Source organism: Lichenostomus cassidix, chromosome 4A (assembly GCF_008360975.1).
Source record: "Lichenostomus cassidix isolate B80296 chromosome 4A, HeHo_3.0, whole genome shotgun sequence".
NCBI lineage: Eukaryota > Metazoa > Chordata > Aves > Passeriformes > Meliphagidae > Lichenostomus > Lichenostomus cassidix.
Window position 1 is genome coordinate 1,655,824 of NC_139485.1, and position 15,663 is coordinate 1,671,486.

General features: G+C 49.4%; 1 protein-coding gene across 6 annotated transcripts in view; it reads left to right on the top strand.

Annotated features, from left to right (window-relative positions):
* The window catches only part of ARHGEF9 (Cdc42 guanine nucleotide exchange factor 9), a 201,731-nt gene that overhangs the window by 124,200 nt on the left and 61,868 nt on the right, over positions 1–15,663 (top strand). For all 6 annotated transcript variants that reach the window (XM_085060023.1, XM_085060024.1, XM_085060018.1 and 3 more), the window contains exon 5: positions 12,798–12,977. In XM_085060023.1, coding sequence (XP_084916149.1) covers positions 12,798–12,977 — 180 coding nt within the window. The remainder of the gene's footprint in view (positions 1–12,797; positions 12,978–15,663) is intronic.

The window sequence follows — 15,663 nt, forward strand, 5'->3', positions numbered from 1 at the left end:
CAGAGCCCTGCTGTTTTCATGGAAACAGCTGGGACTCGCTGCAGGGCTCTGAAGCTCAGGCACATGGGACAGGCCAGGGAAGGGACAGATCCTCCATCCCAGCACAGCCAGGGATTAGCTTCACTCAGGCTCTGCTGCTGCCAGTTCTTCTGGGGTGAATCACATCTCAGGGGGAGCTGATTCCACCCAGAGGCTGGTAGGGATTTTATACACACTCCATTTGTCTTTCCCCTCAGATGGGAGAGTTGACGTTTTTTTAGGTTTGGGGTTTTTTTTAAGCTTAGGTGCTTTAAAACTACCATTTTGCTTCACCTTTGGAGTTGCCATTTGACTTCTCCGAGGCACGTCCTGATTAGTGATTAATTGCAAAGGACATGTTGTGACTCCAGCCTGTGTCCTGGGGTGCTTGTCGCAGCAATGATGCACTGGGTGATTACTCACTCCCCTTAACCTGACAGCTGTATTTCTTCCCTTGACTGCTTAATGACCTTGGCCAGGTACGTGCTTTGTGTTCTGGTGGAGGACGTTGGGGGTGTGCAAATTTTTCTTTTCCCTTGCATGACCTTCATCCTGCCTCGGTAAGAGAAGGGAACTGTTCCATGAACAGATGGAGCGTTATTTCTAGAGGAAGGTGGATAACGCAGGAAATTATTCATTCAAAACCCCTTCAGACAACTCAGATGTTTGCCCTGAGAGAGTGTTGCAAATCCTAGTGCAAATACCTGCTCTCACAGTCTATCCAACTATCTTGAAAATTGCGTGTGAATGTGGAAGTCATCCAGTCCAGGAGCAGAACAGTGCCAGGGGCCTTAATTGATCCATTAAGGAAATTAGGAATAAGCAGGATTTTGAGCAGTAGTTACAGAGGAGATATTTTGTAAGCCGTGTAAAGGCAAGTTAGGCTAAAAAAGGTTGTCAAGTCATAGCAGGTAAAAAATAATAGTGTGCAAACCAGTCCGGGGATGGATAATTCACTGCTAAAAGCAGCAAGGTTTGCTGCAAGTGGTGCTTGGCTCTTGTTATTCCTTAATGAATCGAATCTATTAGCCAGGGAAAACATCATGTTGTCTTGAAAAACAAATCATATTTGGGTGCCTCTTTCCATGCATTTGTACCCATTTTAACATGAGCACACTAATTATGCTGTGGAGATGATTTTGTTATGGCAGAAATGGAGCTGAGTTTGCAGCTGTAACTGTGGAGCTCTGGAGTGCTGGAATAGGTACATGGGGACAGATGCCTTTTAATTCCGTTGCCTTTCTCTTTAATATTTGTATCCCTGGGCTTCACACGCAGCTTCACAAAGTGTTTCTGCTCCTTTAGGGGTGAGGCAAAGGGCCTGACTTGGGGGCTCAGCAGCCTCCAGACCTCCATGGATGCCAGAGGAACAGTTTGAGGAATCATGTCCACGGCCCAGTTTGTCCACAGATGGCAATGGCCTCACAAATTCCCAGGCTTCCTGACATGTTTCCTGATGCACAGGGAGCTGCATGAGTCATATTGCTCCAGCTCTGGTCCTTTTGGATGGAAATTATACTTTTAAATATATGCTGTGATTGCATAGAGTGGCGATGGGCTCGTTTGGAGGAGCTGGAATTCGAGCCATTAAGTTGAGTGGCTGCCATTATGTCCCGTGTTTGCCAACAGATAATACACAGACATACTTCATCTGTGACAGCTTTGCCCTCTAGACTTTGAATTGAATTATCTTGGTACAGAACTGTGCTCTCCAGCACCAGCCAGGTGATCGTTTCCTTGCACCAGGCAGCAAATGTGGCCTCGTGGCGAGGTGAAGTGGGACACAGAGGGACAGCGCTTGCACGTGTCCTGTGCAGCATGACCTGCAGAGAGGGGAAAGGGACAATTATTCAACGGATGAAGTGACACTGGTGTGTCCTGCTGGAGCCCCTGCACATCCCACCCCTCCCTCAGGGCTTTCAGGGCTCCTGCTGGAACTCTGAGCTGGCAGAATGTGGGGTTGGGAGATGGGAGCAGGAACGTGTGGATGCTCGTGGCTGTTCTCACTGTGCCTGGATGGCTGCTGGCTCCCTGAGCAGCCCAGGGGATGGGAGGTAACTCTGGTTCAGAACAGGTGGTGGTGGCTTGGAAAAACACCTGATACTACCTTTCCACCCTGTGGAAGTGTCAATCCCAGCTGTGGCCCAGCTGAGGGAAAGGACTGCAGCAAGTGTCTGCCTTGAGTTACTCCTGTTGAAGGGGACATTTTGGCTGTGGCAGTTGTCCATAACATCTGAGAAGCCATCAGACAGTGACTTTCATTCATTCCTAGGCTGAATTGAGCAAAGCAGCTTAGAGGTGGAAGGCTGCATATCCCCGTGCTGATCTGGCCAATCCCCGTAATAGGCTTACAGGATCCGATGGCAATCTGTGGGACAATCCCGTGCCTTTAATGAGCATTCCTTCATTACCTTCCTGACGAGACAGCCTTTCCAGCCAGGACTGTCCTTTGGGCTTTCAGGAGGAAAAAGCTGTGGGAGTAATTACATGATGTCAGATCCCACCTGGAGTGTCACTGTTGGAGCCCAGGGACAAAGGTGGGGTTGTGACACAGCCCTGCAGTGCCACCCCTCTGCTCTCCATCACCCTGGCTGCTGCTTCCCCAAAAGCAGAAGGCAGGGAATGTTCACTGGGAATGTTCACTGTTCCCAGGGCATAAGGCACGATGTTCTTGGGCCAATCCAGGACCCAGCAAGCTCAGAGGGGTTGGAGAGCCAGAGGATAACACAGGCTTTGGCTCAACAAGCGTATCAAGAGGAGAAGCTGCTTTGCTCTTATCTCTTGACTTTATCTCTCTTAAGTCGTGCCTGTTTGGCCTCTCAGGAGCTGGGGATGGGAGGAGAGAGGTGAGTGCAGGATGGGGTTGTTGTGAGGACCTGGGCTGTGCCTGGCTGGGTTTGTTGTGCTCTCCCTGCCAGCACAGGGGTGGTGGATGGCTGTTCCCTCAGGATGCCCATGGCTGCTTTTTGGTCCAGGTGCTGGAATACTGGAAACCACGAGGAAAACTTGTGGTTTTGCTGGAATGATTCTCTTGAAGATCATGATTTAGGGGCAAGAAGCTTTGTCTGGCTATTTCTTATTCTGGGTGCTCATCCTGGTTTTTCCTTTTGCTGCTGGAGGTGGAATCAATGGGATTTTCACTGGGTGACTCTTGGTTTCCAAGAGAGCAGCTAGACAGCCTCTGCTTCCCCCACCTTGGGAGACAAGGCTGCCACTGCCTCTGCAGTCCCCCAAAGCCAAGGGTGGTTCCTGGGGCCCAGCTGCTGCTTCTCCAGCCATCACTCCCTTTGTGCTTCATTTAATTACATTTTCTGTGAGCTCAGGGTTTGTGAAAGTTTGTGGATGTTGTTCCCCTCATCTGCCAGCAAGCTCCTCCTCAGCTGTGTTAGATGGGAGCTGCAGGGACTTACCCTGAGAAAGCAGGAGATGAGAACAGCAAATGAGGAGCCCAGGTGGTGAATTTAATCAGTGTAATGCATTCATCTGGACTTTAATCCAGCCGGGTCATTGATTTGCACTAATAACAGCCACCACTTTTAGGTTCCAAGTTCTCAGTACTAAAAATATCATTTTTTTAATATTATCATTTTGGCCTCTTACTACAATACCAATATGTGGGAGTTATGCATTATTGAGGATTCCTGGGAATGTGTTTAATCCATTGTGGTCTAACATGACACAATCCAGGCATCTGCTTCATTATGAAAAGGTGTTTTAGTGCACATTGCAGTGACTCTGTCACGAAGGGGCTCTGCTGCTGCTTCCCTGGACATGGCTGTCCAGGAGTGATGTTCCTGGTCTGTATTCATAGCCCTGCATTTGAATTCATTTCCTTCCATGATTTTTAGACCTGGCCAACTGTGTCAGCTTTTATAGGACAAATCCACACAGAGTTTTGTGAGTTTTGGTCCTGTTACTTTATTCATTTCCCTGGGGATTCCTGGTTCCAGGAGGGGGAAGTGGCTGCACTGGGTGTTGCTGGTGTGTGTGCCAGGCTGCAGCCCTGTGTCCCTGTGCCATCCCTCCTGCTGGGGACAGCTGGGTGGCTTAGCTGTGTGTCACCAGCTTTGGGCTGGCTGCTGGCACTTGGGCAGCTTCAGGGACACAGATCCCACAACTGGGATGAGCAGATCCGTGTGCTGTTCCCTTTGGAAGGAGCTCTGTTGTGCTAAATAATTCAATCCACTGGGAGACATTTGTGTGATTTTCTCCTTAATTCCTTTCTGCTTTGGAAAATTCCTTGTCCCGGAGTAACAGGTGACGTACGTTTTAAAATAAATATCCTTTAAAACGTGGGTTACTCTTGCCTTCCTCAGAGCAATGACAATTTTATCTCCTCTCCTTGCAAAAACCATTTGGTTGCTCAGATGAGCTCAACTTTCCCACAGTCTTCTCCATGGCAGGGAAGTTGTTTGCTTTCCAGTTTGAATAAGGACAGGCTTTTGGGGTAAAATGAGTCTAGATTTGGTATTCCTGACTTTTCCAGTCAAGTCCTGGTCATCCATGAAGGGATTTTGACGTTGTGGATTGGCTGCACCACAGGCATAGGGATGCTCAGGATGGTCTTGGTGCTGTTTTTCCACTCAGTGTCCCTTAGCCCAGGGCTCAGCACTCCCCAGCAGCCTCTTGTCCCTCTCTGTAGATTCCCAGAGCCGAATTTATATCTATTTTGTAACATTCTATTTGCTTATCTGCCTTGCTCTGCTCCTTGGGTGACTGAGAGAGAACCAGATCCCTCCTTCCCTGGGTGCTGCCATGGGCTGTGCACGATGCCTCGATGTTCCTGGGCCTGGAACGTGCTGGGCTGGGGCTTTATGGAACTGGGAACACATCTTGGAAATCCTGGCTGCTTCCCCACCCAGCCAGCATCCTGCAGGCTCAGCCAGGGAGACTGGGCTGGGTGGGAATCAAAGCCCAGCTCTGGCCCCCTGCTCAGGAAGGGTTTCAGTACAGCTCCAGGTCTTTGAGACTGGTGTGGCCTCTACTTGGGAATCCCTTCTGAGGCTGGGATTTGTGTGTTTCAGGCTTGGATCTTGGAGAGTGTTTCTTGTTTGCTCCTGAGTGCTGGAATGAGGGATCTGTGCTGACAGCCCCTGTCGGCCCTGAGCCCACAGCACCAGGGGCTGCCCTGGCTCTGCTTGCTGAAGGTGCTGCTTGCCCTGGAGCACTTCAGGCGTGGAGCTCCAGCCCCAGTCTCCTGGTTTATCTGAGTTACAAGATGATGGCTAGTGGTTATTTGTAATTACTCCACATGGAAGATGTGTTGTGAGGCAAGGGGAGCCTTGATGTGCCCCATCCACAGGAGGAATTGGGAAGCAATTAGGGTGACATATGCTCCATCAAAGCTGAGCTCAAACCTGCCTGGGCTGTGCTTCAGTGGGCTAACTCTGCCTTGTTACCACCTGCCATCCTTCTCCTCACTGCTGCCAGGCTTTTCCAGGCACTCTCCATACACGGCCCTGCCTTGTGGCTGCTGTTATTAATAGGAATGACATGGGCAATAATCATAATAAGGTGGAAAATGAGACTAATTCCATCCCCTGGGCTCTGCTGCTGCAGCCTGGCTGAGGCTGGGTGATTTCCTATCTGCCAGGTGAGATCTTCTCAAGAAAGTGTAAATCAATGAAAAATAGAACAGCCCAGTCCTAAGGAACTTTTACATATAACTCTCCACATAGCATATAGATAAATAAAAGATAAAGCTTCCAACCAAGTGTGGCAGCCTTCCCAGAATATGGAATATGGGAGACTCTCACTCCAATCAGCCTCTTTCAGCTGAAATCCAGACATTAGTTAAATTCATCAAAGGGCTTGAAAGCAGAAAGGGAAATTCTTTGCCTTGCGCTTAACCTTTGGGTGATTGCACCTCTTCAGAGAATGAGCAAATCAAGTGGAGCTGCCCTCCCCTGTGTTTGGTGAATGAGCCGTGGGGCCATTCACTGAGATTGGGCATTATTCACTTTGTATAATTCCTGACGAGAGGTTTAAAAATAAACACACCATCCAAGGGACTCTGGGGAGATTATGCAAGAGCAGAAGTGCTGCGGGATGGGCAGGGTGATGTTCTCTTGTGCACTTTGTCTGCTCCATCAGCTGAGTGACCCCATCCTGGCTGGGAAGAGCAGAGGGATGTGGGACTGAAACCTGCTCCCCTCCTCTTTCCTGGGCAGGGAATTCATGGGAGTGGATCCCAGCAGAGCTGGGGGGGAATCTGGGAGGTGACAGCAGATTCCCAGCCCCACCAGCCTGTGCTGTGGTGCTGCCACTGCAGCAGTGTGAGGTTTCCTCTGGGAACACGGGAAGCAGAGTGGTGTTCTCACTTGGCTGGGGGTGTGTGCATCTCTGCTCTGTCCTGTCTTTCCCCTGAGCATGGATTTCTTTGAACACCAGCTCTCTGGGTATCCTTCTTTGAAGATGTTTTGGCTGCCTCCATTGTGGAGGGGTCTGGTGAGCACCGTGTGGGAAATGCTATTGTGATTTTACGGGGCTTTTATGTTGTCTGAATAAAGGGCATCTCTGTACAAGAACAATTTGAACAAATGGCAGCCACTCACCACATTTCTCCATCTCCCCTCACAGCCTGCTCCTATTCCTGCATCCTGCTCCTGTGGAGGAGGACACAGTTTATGTAACGCTGATTTGAAAGGGAACTACCCAGAGCTCTCATCTTTTACTGTTACAGCTCTACTGATGCAGTAATAAATGATCTAATAGAGAAACACTTCCCTGCTTTAAGATTATTCGTATTCCCAGAGGCCATGGTCCTGGAAACTTTGAGGTACTTGAAATTTTCTAAGGAGATGGTGATTGATGGTAGATTTCTTTGGGTTTTTTGGGAATGTGGCTCTTCGTTAAGTGCATTTTGGATTAGTGAGAAGCTCTGTGCTGAAAACTCAGGGTGGAATCTTGTAGGCTAGCAGTGATTATTTATCCCTGGAAGAGGTATGGACAGGTGAGAGTGGTTTGAATGGCCCTTTTATGCCCATTTCAGTCTCCAGGGACCACTAAGCCCCTGATTTCTTATTCAGGTTGGCCCAGAAAAAGCCAGTAAGTGTTGATGAGCTGGGAATATTTAGCAAAATTTTGCAGTAGTGGCTGATTTCACTCCAACTTGTTTAATCCTTGACTGCCTCACTGCAGGCAGGGGCTGAGGTGGAGCAGATGTTCACCTCCAACTGTGCCTCCTGGCTTGGGAAGTGAGCAAAGTCAGGGAAAATGCACCAGAGTGGAGGCAGAGGTTCACCCATTCCCCAAAATACTCTTCCCGTTGGTCCTGTCCTGTGGAGCTGGAGCAAAGTCCCTGTGCAGGGACACGGCTGGTTCAAGGCTCAGAGATTTAAACCCTGCAGTGGCCTGGGAGAAGTTGTCACCCTTGGCTCAGAGGTCACTTTGTGCTTTAGGAAGCCATCCTAGGTGGTGTCTCTGGGCTTTTTCATTGGGATGTGCTGTGGATACAGACTGTGGGATGGGAGGGACATGGTGTGTGGGATCTGCTGCTGCAAGAGGCTCTTTCCTGGAATTCCCCTTCCCTTCCTCTCCTTTGGCTTGTGTGGATTTGCTCCAGACTCACTCTAGTAACAGGGTTAGACAGAGTGACTCCACCAGCTCCTGTAACAGTGACCTGTTCCTGCTACTCCTTTTATTTTTTATTTTCCTGCTTACTTCGATGGGGAGAGTTATTTGATCTTCACAGAAGTGCCACAAAGGCACGACTGGAAAAGAAAAATTGAAAAATCCAGAGTCAAACTCCCACTTTTCAACACCTCACTTACATTCCTTGGAAGCTCCCCCGTGGCATTAATGGCACATTCAAGCCCTTTGGCTTTGGCAAGTGCAAGGGGAGAAGGAGACAGTGGGGATCTTTGGCTAGATGGGCCTTTCTGAGCTTTGCCAGCACTGGTGAGGACAGAGTTTAGCATCCTTGGCATGTGCTGTCAGTGCTGCAGCCACAGGTGGACTTGCACAGTCCCCTGAAACCCTTTTTTACTTCTTGTTGTTGTGATTTGATTTTGGCAGCACCTCTAATGTAATTCAGTATTTCCAGTGGCCACATCCCATCCTGGAAATGACACCAGCTGAGAAGAGAAAGCAAAATCCTCCTAGACCTTCAGTAGGAATGAATTCCTTTCCGCTGGCTTTGCTCGCTGTTGTAAAGCACTCACCTGTAGTACTGGGATGTTGGGAGTGTCTTAAAGGAGCATCTGCAGAGGGAGGGTTTGTGACTGAGTCATTGGAGGTTTGCTGAGTGCTGTGGAGACCTGTGGGGACAATCCCTGGGAAGGCAGAGGCTGTGATCCTGGTGGATAATACACCCTGTTCTTAGTGTGCTCCAGTGGTGTGCCAGCTTTGCATGTAATTAGAGAGAGCATTGTCTTTTTCCTCTTTCTCTTCTCCTCATTAAGTCAATTTGTTTGTGGTGCTGGGATGTGCATGTGGTCCCTCCTCTCTCTGCTCTGGAATTTACCTTTGAATTTACCTTCACCTTTGGTGTCTGTTGGGCCAGTGCCTGGTGTGACCTCACAAACATCCCAGGGGTTCATCTGGGCTTCTGCCACTGCCAAAGTTTTGCCTTCATCCCAGAAAGTGCTCTGCAGTCTCCTGTAAAGCAGGAAACATTATTCTCAGGTCTGTAGTTCCGAAATGCTCCTGGGCATTTCTGCACTGATGGTACGAGGTGAAAGCATTGAGGAATTTTCTCTTTGGGCTCTTTGCTTTGAACAACCAACTGCCAAGAATAATTGATTCTCATAGGAAGTAGGACTTCCACCTGGAAGACAGGCAGTGCTCAGGGGGTGTCAGAGCAAATGTCCTTGTCACCTACTGCATTTCTTCTCACTGTTTCTCTCTTCTTATGGGTAGGACACTTTCCAAATATCTAAGTTCTCATTTTTGTAAATTTACAGGGCTGAGATTTTGTGAATTCTTCTGGTGGGCACAGAGAACATAACTTTATTTCCATCAACCTTCACAGAAAACTGCTGTGTTTGGAAGAGAGTGTTTTAATATTTGACTGTTCTCTTTGTGATTATTATTGTTAAATCCAGTTCTTTGGTTTTAGCAATGGTCAAATTGTAGATGGGATAAACATGAAGATGTGGGAAATATAAACCTGTGCATCAGCCAGTTAAACACAGAGTAATTTCTAGGGCATGATTCACCTGGCTGGAAGGTAGATTGCTGAAATAGCTGGGATGAATCACACTCCAGATGTGTCTCTTTCTCTTCGCTGGCTATCAGGGAGTCCAGATGACTCTTTCAGCTGCAGTGTGGGAGACATCTGACTTTATGGGAGAGAACTTCCTTTCAAGGTCTTTGGCTGAATATCTCTGACCAGAGCACTAAGCCCCAGCTTTGAAGCCAAGAGCCTTGAACCTTCTGGAGTGAAGAGCTCCTGCATTGAATTCTCTCAGAAAATAGTGTTCCATGCTGACCTTTCTGCAGTTTGTCATCTCCTGCTGCTGCAGATGTCAGGTTCTGTCTCCATAACCCTGCCCTGAGAGAGCCAGACGGCTCCACGGATGCAGCAAGATGTCTTGCAACATAAATTAAACTGGATCTTTTCATTTTAGCCTCTGACGTTCTCTGAATGGACTCAGCACGTGGGATGGCTGGAACTCCAGTTCTGCCATCCCTCTGCATCCTTTTGGTACAGGCTGAGCTGGATTTGTGTTCCAAAAGGACAGGATTGCAGGATTCCTGGCATGGGGATCCCTTCCTTGGGCTGACAGTAAGGACCAGAGGCTGGGAAGGACCAGCCCTGCTGGCACTGAGCAGTGAGAGCCAAGCACTTAGAGCTTTCTTCCTTAAGACCAAGAATCACCTTGCAGAGCCACCCCAGCTCCTGACACGCCCTGAAAGCACCTTCCAGACCTCTGTGTTAGGAGCACAGAAAGGCTGAGGTGTCACCCCCATGTCCCTTTGTGTCCCTCTGCAGTCCCCGCCAGCCCTCGCCGCTGGCCAAGCCGTGCTCCTCAGAGCTGGGATTTTGTGCCTCGGGCTTGGCAATGGATTTTTGCAAAGTAGGCTGGGTGGATTTAAAGCCCAGTCCTTGTGAAGTTTGGGCTCAGTGACGTTTCTGTGGCAGTTTGTGCCCAGAACTGGCTGTGTGTGAAGTGACAGCAGAGTCTCTGTCAGCTGAAGCAGAAGCAGCAGGAACACGGCTCCTGCGTAATAGCTCTGTTCCTGGTTCCTCATCAGTGGGAAAGGGACTAAAATACCCAATGGCATTAACAAAAGGAACAAGTGTCAGGCCAACCCGATTCATTTTTTGACAAGAAAACTGATTTTCCAGCCAAAGAGAACGTACTCTACGGCATTTACTGATATAAGCTGAATGCAGGATCTCAGTGAGCCACGGGTGGGAGGTGGCCGTGGGGAAAGGGGGACATGTGAGGTATTACTGGGAGATTTCTGTGACACTGGAATAAATATTTCATGCTGTTTCACAAATCTCTGGTAAGGTCCCTTTGGGAATAGTATTTGCAATTCTGGTCATCTGTGTTCCAGACAAATGCAGGCAGAGGATGGGGTGCCTAAAAGGGTTGGTGAAATGTCTGGGGGGAGGAAAAGCTGGGGGCTGGAAGGGCAGAACTTCCTTACCTGGGAAACCACACCGGGACAGTGCCCATAAATAGAGCAAAGGGAAAGCACTGGTGAAGGAGAAGAACAGATTGCTGTTACCTGGTCTCAAATGTATTGTGGGGCTCCTTCAGCTCTGCAATCCCCGTTTGGGATCTGTGCCGGGGTTCTCTGTGGTTTAAGCTGATCCCTGTTCATGAAAGCATCCAGGAACCTTGATTTGGAGTGGAGCAAGAGGCTGTGAGGAGGCACTGAAATGTGTCTGAGCATCCAGATGTTGTACTAGAAGCAGAAATCAGTCTTTCTAACTGTTACTTCTCCAGATGTAGCTGCCCTGCTCTGCTGAGCGCAGAGCTGGGGTGAGCTGGGGGTCCATCACCTCTGTCTGCACCTGCTGCTGGTTGGGATGGGAGCCTGTGCTGCCCAGCTCTCCCCAGCTCTGTCTCAAAGGCCCAGAGGTGGGATAAGCCCTCAGTGAAGCAGGAGGAGCCCTCTGCCATGAGTTCTGCCATCGACTGAGAGCTCGTTCTGTGCCTTGGTTTTCTGTCTGGGATCACAGGACCTCATGAGGCTCGTGTGGACAAGTCCCCTGCATGACACACAAAGGACACGTTCCTTTTACAGCTGGTTTTGGATGAGAAGGGACAGTTTGTCAAAGTGAAAGTGGGAGGAACATGGCTTTACTTTGCAGCCCACTGCCTGGATCCATCTGGGTTTTGAGGATGAAAGGCACTGCCAGGTTCAGCTTTGCAGGTCTGGCTGCTTTGTGTACAACTGACTCTACAACTGAAGGGCTGGAACTGCAGCTCTGACTGTCCCAAACCCAAGCAGCTCTGTTTGTTAATGGAAGGCCAGTTCAAGGCAGAGGGTAAATCAGGCCCTTTAATCTGTTGACTGGATTTTCTGCACAACTTGAATGTTCTCTGTTTATGCTGAGAACCCTGCAGCTGTGCTAGAAGGTCTCCTTCAAGTTCTCACTGTGCAGACAGTGATTAACAGGAGTTTGGAGAAGCCAGACTTCCATGAGGAGCTCTCTAAGCTTTGCCAATGCCTCAACACTTGCATAACCACTGTGAGGGGTTATTGTTTGTGTGCTTTGTGTTCCTGCCCGAGCTGGGAGGACACTGAGGCTCTCAGAGCCTCACTACAACAAGGTCTGTAATGGTCACAGGGCTGAGTGCTGTCCCTGTGAGCTGAAACTGGGACTTACAGGGAGCCCAAGCCCATGGTCAGGGTGTCTCAGTGGCAGAACTAATCAACAAGGCCCAGGATGGCTCTGACTAGCTAATTAGAAAACGGGGAAAATCTCTATTTGCTGGGGCAGCCTCAGTGCTCAGCGCAGAATTCCTGCAGTGGGTGAAACATAAACACAATTTATTATTCTGTTAAAAACCACACAGCTGTCATCCAGAGGAGCAGGGGGTGTCCTGGGCACGGATGGATGGTTGGTGTTGTGGAAGCACAGGCAGCAATGTTGAGATGAGTCGTCCCTGCCAGTGTGGAGCAGCAGTTTCATGTCTGTCACAAAGGAGACCTGCTCTGTGCTGGTACCATTCTGAGGCTCCATGAGATGTTCCTGAGGTCCTGTCGGACACCAGGCTGGCCTCAGTCCAGCATCCAGGGGCTGGGATGTGCTCCCTACAGACTGTCCCAACAGCCAGGGCCAGCAGGGTTCCTGTGAGCAGAGCTCGGGCTGGGCTGTGCCCCAGGGCAGGCTGAGTTCAGCAGGGTGTCAGTGTGAGGGATGTCAGTACATCACCAGAACTAAAACAGGCAACTCCCACTTGCAAAAAAACCGTTCTAAAAACATGCACTAACTTTGCTTGGATCTGCATGGAAAGCCTCCCGAGCCTCTGACATTTCAACTGAAGTGAAAATTCCTTTGCAGGACACCATTGCTCGTTTCTCCCTGTATTTTGGGAACTGTGCATTATGCCAATGGAATTGTCCCTGCCAGATGTGCATGCGTGGAGGTGGGAGGGGAGGTGCTGCTGTCCCCTGCCAGGGCCTGGAGGACACAACACCTGGAGCTTGCCTGGCATGGTTGGGAGCAGATGAGGGGCTGTGGGCACAGACACACCCATGTGAGGGTGGAATTGTCACGGAGGAGCTGCGTGGCCGAGCTTTGCTGTGTGTGCTGCTGTGCATGTGCGGGGCTGGGGCTGTGGAGCACTCACTGACTGTGCCTTTCTCTCCCCAAGCTGATCAGTGGTGGTTCCATTGTCAGTGCTGAGGCAGTATGGGATCACGTCACCATGGCCAACCGGGAGTTGGCGTTTAAAGCAGGAGACGTCATCAAGGTCCTGGATGCTTCCAACAAGGACTGGTGGTGGGGTCAGATCGACGATGAAGAAGGATGGTTTCCCGCCAGCTTCGTGAGGGTGAGTGACTTCCTTCCTTCTCCTGCTCTAAGGGATCACTGCTGATGCTCAGGGGGTTGAGGAACTGAGCTCTTACTGAGGTTTTACTGTGCTTGTTCTCCCTGATGCTGATTCCCACTTCTTTGCCTGTTTTCTGTTCAAAAATGGGAGGCAAAGGAGGTTTCCAATGGAATGAGAGGGGGGCAGAGGGAGGCTGGAATAAGGATTGGCTCATTGGGATACGGAGGGACCTTTCCTGGGTGTCTGCTGGAGCCTCTCTCCTTAAGATGTGCTACTTCAGCAAACCCCTGGATCCCTGGAAGTGTCCAAGTGTTGGAAAAGGCTTAGAGCACCCTGGGATAGTGGAAACTGTCCCTGCCCATGGCAGGGGGTGGCACTAGATGGGCTCTAAAGTCTCTCCCTACCCAAACCACTCTAGGATGCCATGATTCCATGAAAACCAGTGCAGGATTGAGTGGGCTGGGAGGAGATGATTTGGTGGGGCCTGGAGGTTCACACCAGCTCCAGGGCACCTGGATTTGGAAGAGCTTTCCAAATTTGGAAGAGCTTTGGTGTGCATATGGCACGGGGAGGGGTCAGCCCTCTCCTGTCCCAAAATCAGTGCTGCATTTTGACTCTTCTGCAGTTTGGATGTAAAATTACTTCACTAATTAGTCTGTGACCAGTTCTGGTTATTTTTTTAATGATACAAGGAACTGTTTTGTCTCTGTTTTTTTGCTGGAGCAGGTTTTGCTGTCCCAGTCACCTCCAGTGGTGATCAAATAAAGAGGATTTGAGCACTTAATGGGGTTTTTCTGCCCGGTATGTGTTAAAAGTGCAAAGGAATAAGAAGATCCTCTTTCTGCTATCAGCTCCTGCCACACTGTTTGGGTGGTCTTGAGCCTTCCTTGGGGAGTCAAGACATCAGCTTTGACCTTCTGCTCTTCCCTCTCCTGTCCCTTCTGCCAAGGGTTTGAGGGGCAGGATCAGAGATTTAACTCCTTTGGAAGCTTTGGGGGACTGTGGTTCAAAAAGAATGAAGATTTCTTTTCCGTTGTGAAATTGTGTGAGAGCTGACTTTTTTCAGCCTCCCAGGCAATTTGGTCAATAATCTTCCCCATACCATCCAGGGGAAGATTATTGTCCCTGAAACGCTCGCTGAAGACCATCCTGCATCCCAAGGAGATTCCATGTCTGTCTTGGGTTACCTTCTTTGAACTCTCCCTTTTCTGGCAACAATATCCTGCAGTTCATTTGGGAAAGAGTCATGTGGATTAGGAAAATTGGCTTAAAAGGGATGATCTGGTGTTTCCTGGTGATGTACAATCACCACCACCGAGGAGCCCAGACCTCCGCTTGCTGCTGCCTCCCCAGCACACAATTTTTTCCCCTCTGGTGCAGCTCTTGTGTCTCCCCCAGGTCTGGCCAGTGCCAGGAGTGAGAGATCCATGTCGGGAACTGCAGCCTGGGCAGCCTGAAAAAGTTAATGCTGTTCCTCTGGCCTGGGATAACAAAGAGTGTTTGGTACTTTGTGAGTCTGACCCTGCAGCCAGTGGTGGCAACAAGTCTGGAAAATGGATATGTGTCAGGTGTGATTGAGGTGAAAACCTTGTTGCAGAAACACTCTCACCTGTGTCACTGACACGTCTCCTTTGTGCTGCAGTTGGAAAGGCTGAATGAGAACAATCTCATTTTGTTTGCTTGATTTAAACACTGAAATATTCTGGGCCAGTTGAACCTCTCAGGGCATTGAGCAGTGCTGATTTGTCTGGGCTTCTGGGGAGAAGATTGAACCCCCCTGTTGTGTGATGTCACCGACAAACTGTCCACGGGAGGCTTAACAACAGTCTGGTTTTGCACTGTCCTGTTTTCTAAAGACACCCAAAAGCTAAATGAACAAGTATCTTTAAGGCCCAAACCTGTGGATCATTTGGCTTGGCTGAACTCTCCATCTCTCCCTGTGCTTTTCAAAGGCTGGGAGGATGGGTTTAGAAACTGGGGAGAACAAAGGAGAGGAATCAGTGAATCTCAGACTGTTGTGCACAAATGTCTGGAACAAATCCTGGATCCTCACCCTTGGTGCTGAGGGTCACAACAGCCTTCCCAGACAGGCTTCTTGCCCATTCTTTGCAGCATCCCAATGAGACCAATCCTTCCACCAGCTCTGCAAGAGGCTGGCTTGGCTATTCCATTTGGAAATCACTTGTTGAGGGCAGGCAGGAACCAGACAGCTGCCCTTGCCCCTCCCAAAGGGAAGCAATGCCTGGCTGTGCTGCCATGAAGGAGAATTAATATTTAAAAACAAGAGTTCTGGCCCATTTTGTCTGCAGCTCTTGAAGGGAGGCTGGAGGGGAAGATTTGCCCCCCAGTTCCAAAGCAGCTGAATAAGAAATGAAAGAACTGCGAGAAGAGCAGATGATCACTCCCATCATGAGGAGGCTGCGTTTTTCTCTGTTGTACTTTGAGCCCTGCTTTTTTAAGATGATGCCAGAAAACTGCCTGATTTAGCCTGGGTGGTTCTAGTTTTACTTGCAAAAGAATTGCTTTTCTTTATATCTGTATTTCTCTTATGCAAGCACAGAAGGAAGAGGGAACAATATGTTGCATAGAATATGAATAGAAGTCAAGTGAGGGATGTCAGACAGACCAGACAGGTACAAAGCCAAATGGGATTAATTTCAGGATAGTTTAGACTTCAGGGCTCTTG